Genomic DNA, 21747 nt, shown 5'->3' on the forward strand with positions numbered 1-21747 from the left:
TTCTTTTTGTATGATTTGAAAGGGTTTGACATTTTCTATGATAACTGGTGGGAGGGGAGGTGACTTTCTCTTCTCAGAATTTTTCAACTGCTACCTTGAATATTTGTACTTCTTTCTTTTTCTCCTCTTCACGGATTATTGGTGGAGAACTGGAGAATTAAATAATGACATTGAATACTTACAATAACTTACACACAAGGAGTATACATAAACTTTTGTTGTTACTGTATATCAATATAATATATCCATTTTATAATTTGTTTTTCATAAATAATGTTCATTTATAATGCTAACAATTCTGATCAATTTATTATTGTAGATTCCCTCATCCTTTTATAACGAAGTAAAAATAATAATTCGTAGTGAATGGCATCCGCTTACATTATTTTATGTGATACGCAAGGCCTGATAGATCTCAGATCTATGCTAGCATTTTGAGCCTTTCAGCATTTTAGATTAGGTTAATCATAACATTGATTTAACGTAGAAATGCTGTTTTAGTACAATAATTTTATAATTTATATAATAAATAGTATGAACTTTCAATTTATTGAATGGAAGAGACAGATTCAATAGAATATCATTATCAGTAACGGTAAACGTTGATAAGTAGTTTATCAGAAGATAGTTTGCTGTTTCTGCCTTGACCCTTCATAATATAATTTAGAGAAATAAGTGGTTTTTTATATAGCCACTACGAAGAATCGTCACATCATGTAATTTCAGTTTCAGATTTGAGTTTGGTTGTCCATTTTCATTGGGAGTGAAGACGATAAATGAGTTTTATATGTAATTTTGTAAGTTAAAATACGGCTCTTCAACCAAGTACGAATTAAATTTAGCCCCGTGTTGGCTGATTTAGAAACTTCATCCCGATTCCCATCATGGAACAGAAAGGCTGTATCGTTGCAAATGAAATAATGCTACAGTTTTAGATGTTGAAGTTGAGAAGATCGTTAACATAGATGAAAAGGAAACTATTGCGGCTGTGAATATTTTGTATTGAATTCATATGGCGATACTTGTGAGAAACATTAAAATTCAGACCTCTTTAAGACTGAATTAATCACTACTATATTGATTCGATTGAAGCTTGCAAACGATTTTGAACAATAGAGTAATTATTGAAGTTGATAGCTAGGAATCAGTAAGAATGGTACGAACCACAGAATACAATAGAAGTTTTATCTGGTACGAACAGAACGGTTAGGTCGATATGTTGCTCTCACCTTTCTATCGACCTTCTATATCTATTTATATTGCATGTAGGTTAACGTCTGCAAACGTATTCATTATAGTGGCTTTCATCTTCACCGCGACTTAATCGTTCTGTTGATTCAAGTATATGAGTTAAAATATTGAAGGATAATGATTCAAGTATAACCTGTGATAGTTGGGATGATGGTCGAAGAAAATGGCAGACAATTTAAGTCAGAATATCACGCTACAAGTGGATAAATTCAGCATAAACCGGAGCGTGATGAGGGGGTTCACATTCCTTAAACAACTTCAAAACAGCTAAGTAATTTTTTTATGAAGGTGGCCATATACATTCATAATGATTTAGAAAGTAGAAACCAGTACCCCGATATTCCAATAAATTTGTGACAACTCCGAGTCTTTTCACCCAATAAAAAGATAACAACTGTAACATCATCTTCACTACTGCATAAGAGTTGCCTAAACATCATGAGATCTTTAATACATACTCCATCTACTCCATGGTGTATATACCAATATTAAGATACAATACTATTATCATTAAAGATGAATCTGGTGCGAATGCAACTAGAGTCCATCAAAGATGCTGTTTTAGTGTTTGACGTAATATTCGGCTGGAACTGGACTTTTTGAATTTTTCATGGATATCTTTGACAGAAAAAACATCACATTTCCAAAACTAATAGTCACCATAAAGAGAATAATATATTTTCTTTTAGCAGCAAAGGTTACAATCGAAACTTGTAAATAACAACAAAACGAAACCATAATAACGAAATAATAACAACGAAACAAACCTCTAAATAATTTCACAGTGGAGAAACACAAATTGTAACAACAAGAACAGCTGTATAGCCAATGGCCATGTAATTGCAATTTAACGACCACAAACAAGGAGCCAGATCCAGTGACGGCGATGGGGAATTGGGAAGGGTCGGAAGCGATGTGTCTCATCGCGCTGATACATCTTACTTGTTCGACTAATGGTCCCCAAGGAACATTCCAGACCCACACAGACCCAGACATCGTTAGCTACACAAAGATGGAGGATTCATATTTGAAGATCATCAAAAACTTGAAGTAAGCAGTTTATGCTTGAAACCATTATCGTAATAGATCTGAACAAATGAGAAATAGTTTTGATTTTAGTCAATCTGTTCTAGAACATCAACAAATTCTATATTTAAGCTTCATGAATATTATTAAAGAGAAGTATAATCATCCTAGAAGATGAATCAATACTATCACATCTCATGAGAAGATGATTTTATCACAATTTTATCGATATCGATCAATTGGTTCAATCTTAAACATTCCTAATACCAATTCTTGTAGCAGTGGTGAGGAAACGACATTTGCACGATCATTGACCCTGTGATCCATACCATCTATTTGATCATAATTTTGTGAACTAACGTAATACACATTGTTTTGATCAATTTTTATAATTATCACAACAATGAAATGAAATAATAATTATTCTTCTCCAAAATCACATTAAATTGTGAAAATATGAATACTTAGCAAGTGATATTGGAGATGACTTCTGACAAGGGTTATGGGGCTGTTAGTGAGAAACGAGTTCTAAAATTAAAGTTTTGCACATTATAACACATTATCACACTCCAATAGAATCGATTACAATCCAGTAACACGAAAATATTATAATGGTACTGTAGAAAATTAGTTCACATGATAGAAATAGGAAACACGTATCTCGTTACCAAGTATTTGATAAAAATAGTGTTATAGACTTTCAAAAATGAAGGATTTAGTAGTATTTACTAATTTATATTGAATGATTTTAATACTTCAACTCTATATTCAATGTGTGTGATATTGTGAGTGTACAATTTATTACTTGAATTTTGGGAAATGAAGAATCAAATGATTCTGTAAAGTTATGGAGTTTAAATGTCACATAGTGTGAAATGAATCTATAAAATTTCAATTGCTCTATAAAAAGCAACATACAAACAACTCAGAATTTATATATATTCAAGAATTAGTTTAGCAAATATGAGAAATAAAGTATGATATACTTCAAACTTCAATTTGATGGAAGCACTCTGATCAATTCACAGTGGTAGTTTCATCAATACTGAGGAAAGTCTCTCTCTTCATAGGCTTATATTAACTGTGACTTCTACATAAAGTGAGTACTCGATATCTATATATGCACTAGACTTGTCAACAGTGCTTGCAGTGTTGAATCTGTATTTGCTATGCTCCAGTTTCAAGAGAAGTTTGTTGAGATGAATATTAAGTTCCACCACATATAGCGTGGTTTAGAATAATTTAGAACTTTCCCGAAGTTTAAAACAAAAGTTTTTGTAATGCATTCAGTTTAAAGCTTTATCATGAGTGAAAAGAATAATCACAATCTCATAATTCTAAGTAAGAGTTAACCAGTCCTTCTCCTTTAGCAACATGATTATTCCGTGCAATATTGAATGAAATTCCTTAGAATCCTCGAATATAGAATATTCTTAGATGAATAGAATATTTTAAGAATAATCGTCGATATTCGCAGACCTATGGGAGTGCTTCCAAACAAGCACTTTAGAAATTCAAATCTATTGAAAAAGTATTCTCTTCCAGAATTTCCTCCTTGCAGAACGAATCGTGAATGCTGACTGATTGGGGAAATCCACTCAGTTCCTCACCACAAACGTAATTAATCTACCACTTTCTAATTACGAAATTTCTGAAAACTCAAATTCAATTTCAAATGTTTCACAATGGTCTGGGTTTTCGAACGATGTGTTTCCGAATATGCCTTCAAAATCTCTCTAGTTCTTCTCTTTTCTTGACAATGAAATATTTCACAATAATATTACCCCTTACAGATAAAATAGTCAATTGAATAGAATTTACGATTTGAATGGTATACGATACTGATAACCTTTTCAATGGGAGAAGTAGTCAATAATTGGAATTATTTCATGATACTTCCAATTTGTGATAAAATCAGAAAGTTAAAATACAATATGGTATTTTTCCTATTACAAGTAATATTGTGTGTTCTGGCCATTGTGTGATGTCAGAGGCCACCAGGTAACTACTGATTTTGTCATCAAGACATATTATCTCTAATAAAAATGCTAATAAACATGAATCAAACATCTGAAATCGATTGAACAACTTAGCAAAGCTCGACGAAGTTTGAGAGCGACTGTACGGATTGTTTTGGAGTCTTGTAAGCTATCAATTGATTCTGTCAACTGGAAACTGATTCTTGCTCGTGCTTCCCTTTACCAGTGATCGATTCCTCAGTCTGGGAAGAACAGCCGCTTATAATCGCATCAGAAAACATAATACGTCAGTTGCCTTTTGGAGAAAATAAATCGCTCTCAAGCAAGCTCAAGTACAGGCTTGGAGCCTCCTTTCTGCAGACATGCACCCTTTATCAGGTTTACTCAAAGTAGTATGCTCATACTTGAGTTAATACAATATCAAGGAAAAGTTTGCATTTTTCGAAAAATATTGTAACATCATATCAAATCTATCTCTTCTTACTACAATATAATATAGTATAAGCGAATTGAAATTTATTTCTGAGTCTAGAAAGAAAATCTTCTTGTTTCTCTTCGGAAAGGTTTCGAAGAAGATATGTATTATAAATTAATAGCATCGAATGTGTGTTGTTCAACTTTTCATCAATTTTTCGCTTTCAGCTCGACAAATCTACGGATCCAAGAATATTTGAACTATCCAATATTGATAAATTGGTACTATTCCAGATTCAATAAATATGTATCTGAAGTATTGCAATATTGATAAACGTACTGGAGGGAATACATGTGATACAATTGAATATATCATATCAAATACTAAGATACTGAAATTCAAATGCTCAAGTGATTTCAAAACATTAATCAAACAAAACGTAATCAAAATTTGTTTCATGAAGAACTTAATTTCCATTCATTCATGATATATCATTGTTCCAGGAGTAAATTTTCTCTAGGCCTATTGGTTGTTCAGTAGGCCTAGTTTATCAATTTTTAGTTCCAGTTCATCCTTCCCTTCGAGCAGATGAGCACCCTATATGATGAATACACGTTGCAAGAGAGACAAAGTTGAAATCTCCAACTCTGTTATCATGGAAATGAGTAAAAATAACCAATTGTAAATGCCTACGCCTCTATCTATTTCAGTCGAGATTATTTGTTGGAGCAGAGAGCATAATACAGTCACATCGAAGCAGAATCATGAAGCGTGTTGATGATGTCAATTCCTGAAGCTTTATAATGTGCGATTACTTGCGATTACTTTAATGTGCGAAGCTTTATAATCTGCTTCACTAACAGATTATACGCTACACCCTTTCCATGTAATGGCGCCTGTAAGTCTATTACGCCCTATTACAAAGCGCTTCACACAAAATCGTTTCCAATTCCAGTATCATTGGATCTTCAAAATGCATATGGTAGAATCAGTATTAGAGCAGCTCCAATTGCAATGATGAACGATTTAAATCATTTGTATCACAGTTGTAGAGCTGCGGTATCGTTTGATAACAAATAGACGTGCTTTGGATTCATATGCGCCCTCATACACTACCATTAAATCCGATCCACATAATGTTATTACTCATTTTCCAATATAGGTGTAGTGATTGTAATAAGTTAAGTGATAGTCTCATTACATGAAGACTATCAATATTATTACGAATGTTGGAGTGATAAAAATAAGCTCTATCAACGAATCATAACATTTATGATTGTGTCACGAATAATGTCGAATTAAAACAATCACACTTTCTATTATAGTCGATACAAAGTGAACAATAAAGCTGGCAAAAGCTCATAGAACTAAGGTCTGTTAAGTATTGCATGATATCATTCAAAGAATAAATAAGTGGGTTCCATGGGATAAATCAAACACTCGATCAAGTAATAAGATGATCTTTATTTCAAACTAAACTTGAAAATAATGGTTATCTCTACAGTAGTCATACATACTTGGGGCTTTAGCGGTTGATAACGTTGGGGAAACTAATATTCATTTTTGGGAAGATTATCAAATAGTGAAATATTCTAATTCTGTGGATAATGCTAAGGTCAGGGATAATAAAGTGATCCATCACCCATTAATATTAAACTGGAGTAGTTGGATAGCCTGCCTCTTGATGTGAGTCACCCATAATCCAGTATTAGCAAATGTAGGTTGGAAACAGATAATTTCATGATATTTCTGACAATGTTGAATGTTATATAAATGATATCACATGATTGTTATAGAATAAAGAACTTTCAGCTAAGACTATTCCAAGAAGATTTTTGAAAAATTCGGGAAATTCAAGACGAGGGAGTTGAATTAATTTGAGTTCATTTCGAGCTAATTACTGGTGACAATAAGTGGTGACAATGAATGCGGAAAATATCAAGAACTAGATGGACATCTTGCAACATGGAAATTATGATTGTGAAGCTATTCCAGCATTCAATTCATTTTTCTTACTAACCACTGGTGAATCTCCAAGGATTTCGGCTTGTTCATAAATTGGAAAATATTATAAATGCGAGGGGAAGATGAAATGAATTTAAATCAACACAGAGATGATTCAAAATGACACACCGTTTATTAGAGACAGTTATATATCATTTCGAAATGGACCTGTCAAACTGTAGTCTTGGAAAGATTGATCCTGTTATTGTTGATCTTGTAAGAATTATTCTTCTTCTTTGGGTATCTTCTCCATTTCAGAGGTTGGCTACCATCATGGCAATTCTCACTTTGTTTACTGCGGCTCGGAAGAGGTCCTGTGACTAGCAGTTAAATGCCTACCTCAGGTTTCTCAACCAAGACATTCTTCTATGTCCCACTGAAAAATTAAAAAACAATTTTCGGTACTGACAAAGTCGTATAACTCCTTAAAAGAAGCATGGCGAATACTTTACTGAGATTACTCTTCTTGCTAGGGAACATTTATTTTTCTTGTACATTCTTCTTGAGCTGTTGATAAGGAGATCAGGCGACAATGTGAACGAGACTAGAATTGAGTAATTCCAGATGCTGCTTCCCATAGAAGAGTGCTGCTGACATTTTGACCAACGATGTAGATAGCTACATTTTAAAGTAAGCATTGGATAGCATGTTTGGAGCGAGGGTGGAGAGTGGACCGGAGCATCAAAAAAGTGATTCGGCGGCCGAGGGAGGGTCTGACGGCACTGATAAAAACGATTGCCAGCTCGAGTCAGTTGCGAGTGTGTGTGATTCTGCGACCGAGATGAAAAAGCGACCGCTTCCTCACTGAATCGTGGTGATGGACTCAACTTTTTTGTATCAGCGAGAACGATTCTTCACTTAAAAAACGCATCAACAGAAACATTCCACTTTTCTTCTCATTCATCTCCAACTTCCATTTTCGACTCACAATAGCCTACTTCTCATTTTGAATAGAATCAGTGGTCAATTTCCACCTCGACTAAGGCGTTGTTTGTTTCCGGCCGACTGAAACGACAAAATAATAATTGTTCTATAGCTTACTGAATAATCTGGGGTTACAAGACATACGAAAAGTATTTTTTTTTTAATTTGAAACGATTCTCTCAATTTCCATAGAAATACGACAGCAATAGTCTACTAAAAAAACCAATGCATTGTATGAGAACCATTTATATTAGAAAAGGCCCATGTACAAGATTTCAATAAAAAAGGCTTGGATGGAAATGCCTTTCAAAAATTGAAGCTGATGAGTGGCATTGTTGCCGTTGACGTTCCACATGGAATGTTCTAGAGCTGGGAAGTCAGTATACATTTATTAATTCAGTATTTTGATTAATTATCATTGATCAAATTCATTTCTAACAATATAAGGATATCTAGCTGTATATGATTAAAAAATATGATACTGAAATGATGGTAATATGATACTAATGATGGTAAAATCTTTTTACTGTTTACTACGATTGTTTTCAACTGTTGATTGTTCCTGAACACCGAATTATTTACATAGAATCAAAAACTTCTAACATCCACTCCATTTTAACAGCCCTGTTCAACTAACTTGAGCATAACAAATTTCCTGGAGTCATTAAGAAGTTTTTCATGCCGTCAGAAATACCTCAAGTTGTGAATGAATACGAGAAAATCTCTATTGATAACATTAAGAAGAATTATTATTTCTCAAAACATTTCCAATGAAATAAGTGATAATGATAGCACTAGTTTGAAACTCCAAACTTCCAAAATCAGATTCTGAAGTTGAATCTAGCTAGGTTCATCGGACTGAGTTAGGATGAATCATGCTTTTAATCAGCGTAAACAGACGTGACTTCTACCCCATAGTGTTGGTTCAGCCAACAGAAAAGCTTTTAAGATGATGCCCTCAACCATTCGCATGTACGAAGATTGAAGTCATCTATTTTCTCCAGCCTAGAAGAGAATCTTCTTTTCTCTGATGATTCCAGTGTGAGAGCGGGAATGGTGTGGAAAGTATAAAAAAGAATGAGTATGAATGCAATTGCTGTGACCTTTTCACCTCAATAACACGTGATGCTGCTCTTGTATTATATTCAATGATAAAAGTTGGCAACGAGTTTGTTCTTTGCTCCGGTAATAGAGTGGTTCTTTATTGCATATTGTATATAGGCTTCATGATTGTGTTGTATGAACTCTCTTGGATTGTCATATCGTTCCAAGAATCTTCACACAAGTAAATTTATAGTTTTGACTATTGCCTAGTTTAATGAGAAATTCATTCGAGATAGATTGAAGTGAGTATTGAACGTTTGATAAGATGTAGTGTGACCTATGAACAAAATATAGAAATTATTTTTTGAAGAAACCTAAAATTCATTACAGAGTTCTGATACAAGGATATTATTTGGATCTATTAATCTATGGATAAATATTGGGCCCTGGTGGAGGAGGTGGGCTGCATCGTGATGATGTTAATGTGAAACTTCTTCAAAACTCCTCATAGATCTCAAGCTCGAAGGTTGAGACAGTCTTAGAGAGCTGAATAAGTTTAGCACCCAAACATTTTCGTTCTTGAGCATTACGGAGAACGTTCTCTCCACTAAGTTTCTAATGAGTAACTTTTGCATTTTCAGTGTATTTGAAACTGCTCATCCATTTACAAAAGCTCGTTATTAGACAAGGCAACAACAGACAACTGCAAGGGAGTTCTGTTTCGTTTTAGTACCTTGTTTAATGGATGATCGAGCTCAGCCATTATTCTTCCAACTTCTAATAAGGGGCTATGCAACGGAAGCTCTTGAGAACTCTATTCAGTGAACATTCTCGATTCATAAGAAGTTTATTGAAGTTCAAGTTGAGATTACCGGAAAGTTAATCTTAGCGAAGGTACATTTTTAAATGTCCTAAAGATATTTCCATGGATTATGAATGAGTTGTAGAAGGTGGAAATCTATAAAAGAACTTCAACGACTCATTCCACAAAACCTGAACGATTCTTTTCAGATTTTCTGGTCCTAGTTTTCGGAAAACCTTCTCATGGTTGAACAGAAGGGTATGAAATTTCTAATGAATTGACAATATTTATATCCTCAATCATATCGAGAATATGATTCCTTATCTTTTGCAAGAAGCATATGGATTCCTAATCAATATGATTGAGAATTAAAATTATTCTTATACGGTATCTAAATTGCAGGTACAATCACCTCAGATGGCATATTTTTGTCTAATGTATGAAGTAAACTTCAATGACTATATAACAAAATAATGATGGTTGAAAATTTTAATTTGATGGAGTTTTTCGTAAAATGTGTATAGCAATCAATATTCACATGTAAATCACATTCTAATATTATGATTTCTCACTGAAAGGCACCACTAGAAGAAGTGATAGAAGTTACTCACTATAACTGTGGAGTTGCTTTTTACTGAAATTATGAAGAGGGGGTTTGATGTGACAACAGGCTTTCAACATGCCATTTGCATTCTGTGGGAAGAGATCCGAAATATTATGCTGCCAAAGCGAGCGACCGGCTCATTCATCCCCCTAAAGTGTATCTGCAACTCGAGACGAATCTCTCAAATCCCTCAAATGTATTCCTTCTTCTGCTCGAGTGTGTAACATATTTTTGAACAGGCTACTGCTTTCTGAAGTACTCTGGCCCTTGAGAATAGGGTTCGATCTTCGATAAAGATTCGTCAAATCTTTCTGTGTCGTGCCTGTGAATGTTATATTCGTCCAACCTCTGAAAACAGTTGGAACGCTTTGAATGCTTTTTGGAGGCCTTAGAATCTTCTATGAAGCTTATTCTCTGTTTCCCTATTTCATGTCATCGTGTAGAAATCAAACTCAAATAAAACCATGTTACGTGATGGAACAGAGCCCTTGTCAGTTATTCGAATAGAATATTAGAAGTGAACAATCAGACATTTCAGTCAATAATGATTTCCAATTTCTTGATATGATTTTTAGATTGTGAATTGGAAATTTCAAAACCGTAAGTACTATATAACTTTTTATCTTGACCTACTCTTCTCAATACATTCATATTTTGAGATGAGACACAATGATAAATAGTATTCCAAACTGAAATCGATTCTCTATACTACTATCAAACCATCCACCTCCCTATATTGTAATGACGTGAGTACTTAATACTTATTTTTAGATGAGCGAGAATTTATCATTCACTTACATAGGAAGGTAGGTCAAGAGACAAAGCAAATACTCCCGCTTCTATGAAGATCAAGTTTGCATCAATCTTCACGTCTTCAAAATAGCCTCGAAAGGATTTCAGTTTCTAATTCATTTTGCAAGACAGGGTATTATTTCCAAGGACTGAAAGTGCTTGTTATAATTCAGTTATGAACAAGACAGTTTTGTTTGTGTGCAATTTGTACGTTCAAACAATATTACGTTAATCTTTCAAGATTGCTCTGAGTGTTAGAAGGTCATGAATAAATTACGTTCTTGGTTAAACTGGATGCTATTAAAACATGCACTGGAACAAAAATTTTAATTTTGATTGGTATATTCTGGCACTAGATGGAAGTCGTAAAACTGTCAAAGAAGGCGAAAACGTCGTTGAAGAAAATGATTTGGGAGTTTCAAGTTCGAATGGATTACATCATTGTGCTCCTCTTATCCATCTTCATCTCACGCAGTGTACAAATTCATCACACCAGCTCCTCTTGGATATATTATTAAATTTCACACTGTATTATTAGTTAGAGACTGAGTTACAAGTATACCATTCTACAATAACCAATCACGAACCTCTCGAATGGTCATATTGAGATATCAAAGAAGTCACATTGAATAGTACTTGAGTTTTGAGCAAAAAATACGGTATCCATTCTATACCGTGAAACAATACCATTCCAATAAACCATTCATGTTGAAGTAAAACCTATGCTCAAAACGTTTTTTGGATCATGTTAGCTCCTGATTTTCAGTAGTTAGCTGAGTATCTACTACAAATAAGTCCTTTATCAGTGGATTATGTCATTTTCAGAGCGTACCCAAGTTACTCCATTATTGCAGGAATTCACTGATTAAACTCTGTAAGCTACAATTCAATTAATATCGGTTTCCCTGTTATTTGGTGAGTCCACCTGGTAGGGATGAGATCCCCTGAAAGTATGGATGCGTGGGAATATTATAGAAGATAATAAACCTCAACCAACCCTTCGAATCAGAAACTATTAATATTATTAATACATCAAACAAGTTTGCTATGCATACGTTGGTTTAGTTATAGATGTTGAATCGAAACGGTGCAGACTGATGCCAGCATCTAGTCGAGATAGTCTATTGTTTCAAGAGTTATGATTATCATTGCTCATGAGAACTATGTGCTACGTCACTTGCCGCAGTTTAATCAAGCGCTTTTGTTCCATTCATACAGGATGCTTATGATACATCCGCAATTCTGTGCAAGAAAAATTCCTACTCATATATCTCTCACCCTTTCAAAACGAGCTCCACAAACAGCCCCGCAAGGATAATAAAATATAAATTATGATTTCCATTGTTGAGATTCCAAGTTATGCAACTGATCGTCAAGAGAGGTGGAAGCACTGTTCTGTTTCCAGACACATAGATATTTCATACAGGAGTTATGAAATCTCCCGCAAATTCGTTTATTTTTATTGCTTTGGAATTGGTATACTTGACACAGATAACAAATTACCATCGTTACCTGCGGAGCAAGCTCATTTGATGTCTCTCGATATTCTTATACGATATCAAATGTGTAATTGAAATATTTCCAATATCATTCTGATGATGGAAATGAGACATTGTGGATCAATTACATTATATCATGAAGCATCTTTCGCTTGAATATGTTCTTCCCCTTCAATGATTAATTGATATCTCACACTGATTTTTGAAATTCAATCATAAGGAATTCTCTAGATAATAACAACTTTGATTTTCCACGTAGCCTGGTGTAATTCGATAAGTGGCTATGTATAACTGTTATATTTTATGTTGGTATATCAGTATATTTTGAGAAAGATCCCAGCTTGAAGTAATTATTCAAAAAACTTATCAGATTTCATATTTTATTTGTTACAGGGGAACGACCGTCTTGATTGAGATCGCTCGGAGTATTGGATGAATCACGTTCTACGAGACTTAATTGTATTACAAGTTCCTCCATAGCTTACTAAAAACGTGACAAAATATAAGTTCGGTGTGAGAGACGTCAAATTGAATTTCCAGCTCTGTGATTATCAAGAGAATCGAATTGATGGAGCTCCTTGGAGAGTGGTTGCCATGCTGTGAAATGCAGCCTTCAGTACTCCTAGATTTGACAAGTGAATAATTTCTCATCGATTGATCTTTTAGCATTCTTTGAACCAAATGAACCACTTGTTACGAAGCTTTATAGAACCAATCTGCATGATAATATCAAAAGTGTAGGAAAAGGAATCCCACTTCAATAACTGTGGAGCTGCAACTCCATTTAGGCTATAACGCTACGTATTGGGCTCTGGTTAGCAGATACAAGCTTGATCGTGCTATGTTATCATTATTGAGTTGTTAGGCTCATCACTCTATCAGCAATAATTAGCTACATAATTTGTGATCACAGAGTCAAGGAATTTTCAGTTCAGTTGAAGAAATGATATTCATTTATTAGTAGCCGGTAGAAATGTAATGAATGGAGTGACTCACCAAATGGTTGTCATTTGAAAGAAAGCAGTCGATAATCATTGACTGCCAAATTCATGAGAAACGTTCAACCAAGCAATCGATCGATTCAAAAAGCTCATTCATTCAGTATAGGACCAAATGCTGAGTGATTTTCAAAATGGGAAACTATTCTTTTGAAACGTAATGGAAAACTAAGTCCATTCCCTGAAACAGATTACGGTTGATAGCATTCAATGAGGGGAACTACTATTATTACCAGATCACTGTATGTTTGTAGTGGTTAACTGCTATCGAAAATTGATTTCCTGGCTGCTGTTGCTATAAGCGTTTTGTATTGCAAAAAGGAGATTGAATGGAATCTGTTCCACATTAACAGCTTCAATCATGCAATGATTACACAATAATCACACAATCATGCAATACTCAATTCAATAGAATTAATCATTCTTGTGAAACAAATCAAAATGGATTTTTGCCCAAGCAGAATATAGTGGAGATTTGATGCGAATATGATTCTCATAGAGAGTTGAAAAAAATATAAATCAAATAGACTCGATTTTTACATCGTTAGTAGATGACAGCTACTATTCAGGCTTAGTAAATAGTTTGAGTTTCAAGAACTAATTTACAATTTATCCAGTTCCTCATCATCGAACATTCATCGGTGTTATTTTATGAATTAAAATAATAGACATTGGTCTTCGTAGAGAGAAAACCTGTGAGTTGAGAAGTCTAGAATGCAGTTCAGCCTTTCCTAAATCGAAATCTGAGCTGAATCAGATCAGTACAGAAATGTAAAATAAGGCACCTGAGAGCTATCAAGATCTGTCCTAACCGGCCATCAGTTCGTTATCGACTGGGGAACAATTCCTGCATTGAATAATCGTATGATTATGGTGATATCATGACGGTATGAATATGAATGAGTCAACAAGCACAGCTGTTGAAGGCGCTTCAGACAGGAACGTTTCCAACTTAACGACGGCAAATCCCGTGCTAGACGCCACCGACACTTCTGTTTTCAACGAAACGCTCTCGGATATCATTCAGGACCCGGCCGTGCAGGGCATATTCTGCGTGCTCTACACCACCATCTGCCTCCTGGGACTTTTCGGCAACGTTCTCGTCTGCTACGTGGTTGGCCGCAACCGCGCCATGCACACTGTCACCAATTGCTTCATCACCAACCTGGCGCTGTCCGACATTCTGCTCTGCGTGCTCGCCGTTCCTTTCACGCCTCTCTACACATTCGCCAGTAAGTATCCTCTTTCAAATCACTTCCAACACTTTTCACTGTACCTTGTTTTCGTTGGGAGACCATGAAGCAGCAAATTTCTAGTAAAGCTGCGTTTACATTGGAACGGAAGATGATAATTGAAGACAATTGAATTTCCAATATAGTTTCATCTTAAAGTTATAGTTAATGACTATGTTGTGTACATGAATAAGCTATGCTGCTTTTGTGAAAGATTTAGTAGTACTTTGAAAAATTAATGGAAATATGTTTGCTGTTGATTCCTGAGTTATTGTGTTTGCGTTAAATATTTGATGATTCCAGATTGTTTTTCCTTATGAGTAGAATCAACTCAGTGTACAGGGATGATACAACAAATAAGAATAAAAACTCTGCTCATCAGAGTTGCAAGGTCTATTCAATGACACAACGACGGTTCGCTTGCTCAATTGATATATGTTTTAGCACTGACAACCAAATGTATAGATTTGAATATGATCTATTGAATAATTGTGTATGATTTTCAGTTCAAGAAGAAAAACGAATTATATGAATTGAAGCTTCTTAGGGTATGAACAGAAAGGTCAGGTTGATGTGCAGATTTCAGCTCACTATCGACCTTCTATATCTTTATCAATGACTCCAAATGATGATTCTATCATTAAGCAGCAACAGTGTTTAGTGGCATCATAGATAAAGGATAAGCGTAAGTATATCTTGTCTATATTTCTTGTCTCTGGTGGCATCTATCTTTACTGCGACTTATGCCCGGTTGCAGAGTCGTTCCATAAAGTCACCCATAGCTAACAGAGCCATTAGATTTAACAACTCGCCCTTAAATAGTTATTCGTTGCAGAGTCGTTTGCCAGACCCCTGTTAACTATGGTTCTGATGAGGCACACGCATAAGTCACACTGCTACTCATACCACTTTTTGCGCGGTATGCTTCCATCCAACTAATGTATTGATAACGGGGTTGGAATCACTGTGAACAGTTCTTCCAAACCTCCAGTCGGATGACGTCACAACATGGCGGTTGTTTATCACAACACTGCATCGTCTGCTATGCGTTGTCGATGATGCTATTTAGAGGTTGAGGAATCGAGATTGTAAACTGCAGACTAATTAGTAATTATTTTCAGTTGAGTTGGTTTGAATTTGTGATAGCTAAATGAATGAATTAGGTAAAATAAAATTAGAGGTAGAAGTAAAATGAGTGACTGGTGTATTTATTATTGTATAATTATATCACAACCACGTGAAGCATTCATCAAGCGGCAATGGAGGCGTTGGGAGAGGAAGATGGAGGTCAAAGGAAGTATAAGCACAACTTAAGTGAGATAACAAAGCAAGAAATAAATAATAAAAAAGTGCTTTATGAGAGGTGGTTGAATACAAAAAAAGTTGAGGACTTGCAGAAGTATAAAGAGAAAAATAGAGAGGTGGAGTGCAAATGTCTGTTATTAGCACTAACTATCTCTTACTAACCTACAAATAATCGATGAAAAAGCCGGTTGGATAGAGCTGAAATGCTTTGATTGAACTTTGACCCACCTGCTAAGAACTTGACAAGTGGAATTGTCTCAGTTTTTTCTTCTCAATTGGCAATAGGGAGATTGCATCCTTGACGGCACAGGCGTGGCTCATAGTAGATCTTCATTAAATCTGAACTGATTGTTTGTAAGTGAATTGAACAATAACTGATAGTTTATAAAGATATAGATAACGGTATTGCGACAAAGATACATCTCTGAATTGTTGCTTTTTCTCCTCGTGTTTCCCATCACAGGTTGATATGGTATCACGGCTCCACCTGTTGATCTATTCACTGAATAACAACATTAAATGAATGATTCTTGACTCTTTATCAATAATTATCGTTGTTACAACTGTAATAATTTCTCAATTTTCTAACTCAACTCTTTTTTCACTGACCTGCGCTATTGCTTTTCTGATTTCATTTTAAATTTGAACTATTCAAATGTCTTATTTAGAAAGAGGATTCTTTCATATTATTCTGATTATAATAGCACCAAATAAATGCGGTATTTGTAACAAGATTATCAATGCACGTCACGAGAATTTGCATTGCGAGCTATGTTCAATAAGACATCATGTAAGCTGTCTCGATGTAAGTGAGGACGAATTGAAATTTATTCATGACTCAGGCTATAAATGTCAGCCCTGTATGACGAAATCAACTATTCAATTTGACGATAATACACCAATTAGATCTTCTAGAAGCCTCCACTCGACAAAGAATGATCTTCCTGCTAATGAATCAAGCCTAAACGACGGTGATATCTCGCCTGATAATGATTCTAAGAGTATGCTCGTTGGTTTGAAAGAGTTTTTTACTAGCAAATTTGATATTTTGGAGAAATCTAATATAAATCTACTATCTGCAAAAAGAGCTGAGATGACTGCTGTAAAGTTGGATCTTGCCGCTGTGGCATGAATGGCAATAGATGTGGGGTGGATGAAGACATTGAAAACCCGTCTAGTGTTTCCAAGTTCTCTTCCTCAAATAAGGTGAAGCCTTCCAATAAGAATTCTGGTTCCACTAAGAAAACTGTTCTTGATGGAGAGAATAAAAATGCACCTACTCATAGCGCTCCACAACCACAACCTGTTCTGAATGGGCCAACCAGCACTGACAACAACGTGCATGAATCTAATGCTCCGGGGACATCGGCCAATAGCTCTGATTGGTCCCTAATAGTTCGTAAATCCAGAGGCGGAGGGAAACGGACCGAGAAACAACTTGATAAGAGTGGCCCAAAGCCGGATAATTCATCCCCTCAAGATAGAAAACCTAGCAGACGGCCTGTTGTTCTCGGCTCTAGGAAAGGAACCAATGTGAGCATGAAGTTGAAAACCCTATTTGTTAGTCGCTTCACACCGGAAACTACTGAACAAGAAATATCCAAGTTGATTAGGGACTCAACCACCCTTGACTTCATCTCGTGTACTAAGCTGAAGTCAAAATTTCCCTCCTTGTACAGCTCCTTCCATGTTCTGGTGTATGAAAGAAATTTCAAAGAGGTATGCCATCCTGATATCTGGCCAGAAGGTGCTATTATTGCCCCATTTTATGGCCCTCTCAAGAGCAATATAATTTATTCAAACCCGGTTAACCTAGCAAATGAGTTTGCTCTTGAATATAAAATTATTGAAAAGAAACAGAATGAATTGGCAGTGGGGAAAGACTGCATCAATACTGATAATGAATGAACTTAATATCTATTACCAGAATGTCAGAGGTCTAAGAACGAAATCTTCTGAGTTCTTTGCCACAGTGGTGAGCAACAGATTTGACATAGTGGCATTATATGAAACTTGGCTTGGGGATGTCCATTCCAGCTTAAGCTTTTTCACTGAAGATTACAATGTGTTTCGTGCTGACAGGAAATATGACGAGTTTGGATAATCAAGAGGTGGTGGCGCACTACTTGCAGTGAATAAATGCTTTCCAACTATCAGAATGCATGATTTGGAGCTGATACCTGAAGTTGTCTGGGTTCAAATCAAATTTCGTCAGAGTCACTTACTATTGGCATGTCACTATGTTCCTCCAAACTCACCTTTATCAGCTTTTTCATCATACCTAGAGAGTGTTGGCAATAAACTCATTGATATATCTCATGATATTCTTATTCTAGGGGATTTCAATGCGGATGCTATACATTGGAACAATCTAACCTTCGTGTCAGGGGCACACTATTATCCTCTCAAAAGAGCGGAGGCAATAATGCAATTAGTTGAGGATGTCTGCTTGGAACAGTTTAAATCACTCTCCAAATGAAGATCGTGCACTTGATCTTGTATTGAGTAACATCAAAGACGTCCAGGTCTCATACAGTGTTGATCCATTTGTGACACCTGACGACTATCACTGCCCGTTCTCGATCCTTCTGAGGGGGTTTAGAGCTGCTCCTCAGGCTCCTCGGGAGGCCAAATATGTGTTTGGCGGTGGTAACTATGAAAGGCTTTACAGTGAGATCAGAAATGCCTGCTGGGATGCGGTCACCAATGTTAACAATCCAAATGAAGCTGCAGAAAAGCTGAATGACATAATGATTCGGGCAATGGATGTTTCTATTCCTAAACGTACACCAAGGAAACTCAAATACCCTTCCTTGTTCTCTTTTAGGCTGATAAAACTCATGAAGAGAAAAAGAGCTGCTCACAGAGTGTACAAAAGGAGTGGCCATATTTCACATTATGAAAAATTCTCTGTCCTGCGAAGAGATGTTAAAATTCAGATGGAAATTTATAGAGAAAGGAAGATTACGAAAGCGGAGTATGACCTTCAGAATCAGCCTAAACGATTTTGGAAATATATCAAGGAGCATAGAACTGGAACTTGTGCAACATCTATTACAATCATTATTGAACGAAAATCCTAAATAAATGCTGCAAATCACCCCGAAGACCTCTGCTACTGCAGACATTGACAACAGGGCTAACAGCTAGATGGAGATTCGATGAGAACTACTATCCAAAAATTAGTTGCCAGCCCGGGAATCGAACCCGGTACCTCCCAATTGCCAGTCAGGAATGCTTGCCCTTACACCAAACTGACAATCTCTGGATAGCAGCGCTCATTTTATACAAAGCCATAGCGGCCAACTAGTTACATTTGAATAAATGCATTCTCTATTTAATTCCATCTATTACAATCAATGGATCAATATTGTGGCTGACCCAGGCACCATTTGCAACGAGTTTGGAAAATACTTCGCTTCACTCTGTCAACGGTCATCTAATTCAGCATGCAATATCGCTACTGACCAATTTGCCTCTCTGTCCTTTGGAATTTCGATTGTTGACGAGGCTGATGTTCTGTCTGCTATTAAGGGCTTAGAGGGTGAATCAGCTATTGGACCCAGTGGAATCCCTTATTTTGTGGTCAAGGGTGTTGGACATTTGTTGTCTCCAGTTCTTGTCCATGTCTTCAATTTAAGCCTGTTTTCCGGATTTTTCCCTGAAGTTTGGAAGAAGGTAGCTGTGACACCTATACCTAAGAAGGGAAATTCCAATGATGTCTCAAATTTTCGGCCAATCTCAGTTTTGGATCCTTTTGCTAAAATTATGGAAATGATAGTTCATGGACGCATTTATCGGAATGTTGAGGGACGCATAAGTACACATCAGCATGGTTTTGTATCAGGCCGTTCAACAGTGACCAATTTGGCAAATTTTCTTTCAAGTGCTGGCTCTTGTGTTGAACAACGTGGGCAGGTTGACATAATCTATCTTGATATGGAAAAAGCATTCGATAAGATGCCACATGATCGTCTCATCAATAAACTGGCTGGTTTTGGATTCAACCATGCTCTCACAACATGGATTTCATCTTACCTCAACTGCAGGAAATTTCATGTAAGAACAACGGTTGCAAGTCTACTGAGTTTGAGTCCTTATCTGGTGTTCCCCAAGGCTCTAATCTTGCACCCCTGCTCTTCAATCCCTTCATAAATGATATAGTGGATGATCTAAAATGTGAAACTCTCCTGTATGCAGATGATCTGAAAGTCTTCTGGAATATAAACTCTAGTGAAGATCAACAACGTCTCCAGCAGGATATTGATCAGGTGATCAAATGGTCAAGGGAAAATTCAATGTCCATGTATACTAAAAATACATTGGCAATGACATTCACCAGGAAAACTGTCCCACTTATAGCTACATACAAGATTGAAGGGGAAGATGTCAGAAGAGTAAATAGTGTTCAGGATCTGGGAGTTCAATTTGATCCCAAGTTACTGTTCACTTCACATGTGGAGAAGGCCAGAAAGCCTTCAGTTGTGGCCATGGCTAGAAAGAAGCTTGGCATCATGAGGTGGATTTCGAGGGATTTCCAAAATGCCAATACATTGATGTGTCTCTACACAGCACTTGTGAGAAGCCATCTGGAATACGCCTCCGTGATCTGGAACCGGGTTAGACTCTGCACATCTGTCATGCTGGAGGGGATACAGAGGAAATTCGTTAAGTACTCGATGCGACACTTCATTCCAGGAGACTTATCCTACAGGGAGCTGTGCTTGGCCATAGACTTGGAAAACTTGGAATGGCAGAGGAAGAAGAACGATGCCATGTTTATACATGCTTGCCTTCATGGTCAAATTACCGTTGGTGAACGTGGGATCGACTTGATTGTACCGACTCGACATTTTAGACGGTTCCATGTGTTCAAACCCGTTATATGAAGCTACACATCGCCAGTCAAGAGAAGCATTGGAAGTGCAAATAAGCTTTCTGAAAGAATGGGCTTTTTCGTGCCAGTGAAGGTTTTCAAAGCAAAGCTTAAGTCTCTTACAGAGTATATTTTCCTAATGCTGGAAAAATTGGAAATATACTGATCATTTGCATGTCACAATTTCATGACACAAAGTTATTTGTTATTTTGAGCAACTCAAAGACATTTATATCAATGTACCTGAACTTTTTCTCTTTTCATTTTTGACTTGTGCAACTCACAAAGGCCTTGAGCTGTTATTCTGCATGTTGAAAACCTACTATTATTCTGTGTATTCAGATGTGTTCTAACTTGTCTATTTGTACAAATAAATGTATCATTATTATTATTATGAAACTATATGACGGGAACAGGATTGGTATCAGGATTGGTAAAAACTTGACACATCCATTTGAAACATCAAAAGGTTTGTTGCAGGGTTGCAGCTCATCTCCAACTCTGTTCAAGATCTTCTTAGAAGATACCTTGCGGATATGGAAGAGAAAGTGTCAAGGAATGGGAATACCCATCAGAGGAGTGAAACTTTTCACCCTTTGTTTCGCAGATGACCAGGTTGTGATTGCTCAGGATGAGGAAGACCTAAGCTTTATGATGAGGAAACTTGAGGAAGAGTATGAAAAGGCTGGTCTGAAGATAAATATAGACAAGACGGAGTATTTGCAGACAAATGGGAATTCAACACAAAACTTAACCATTGATGAGAATACTGAAATAAAAGGAGCAGAAAAATTCAAATACCTTGGGTTCACTATCACGCAAAGTGGCGATACAGAGGAATAAATAAAGATCAGATTGGAACAGACAAGAAGTTACATAAGGCATTTGCACCCAATCTTATGGAGTAGAAATATCCATAAGAAAACTAAGCACAGGATATTCAATACCATCGTGAGAAGTGCAATGACTTATGGTGCAGAAGTGTGGGTGACAAAC

General features: G+C 36.2%; 1 protein-coding gene across 2 annotated transcripts in view; it reads left to right on the forward strand.

Moving 5' to 3' along the window:
* LOC111058767 (prolactin-releasing peptide receptor-like) overlaps window positions 1-21747 on the forward strand; it is a 297162-nt gene that overhangs the window by 84541 nt on the left and 190874 nt on the right. For both annotated transcript variants that reach the window (XM_039439860.1, XM_039439868.1), the window contains exon 3: window positions 12734-14570. In XM_039439860.1, coding sequence (XP_039295794.1) covers window positions 14228-14570 — 343 coding nt within the window. In that variant the 5' untranslated portion in view covers window positions 12734-14227. The remainder of the gene's footprint in view (window positions 1-12733; window positions 14571-21747) is intronic.

The sequence above is a fragment of the Nilaparvata lugens genome, chromosome 1 (assembly GCF_014356525.2).
Source record: "Nilaparvata lugens isolate BPH chromosome 1, ASM1435652v1, whole genome shotgun sequence".
Taxonomy (NCBI): Eukaryota; Metazoa; Arthropoda; class Insecta; order Hemiptera; family Delphacidae; genus Nilaparvata; species Nilaparvata lugens.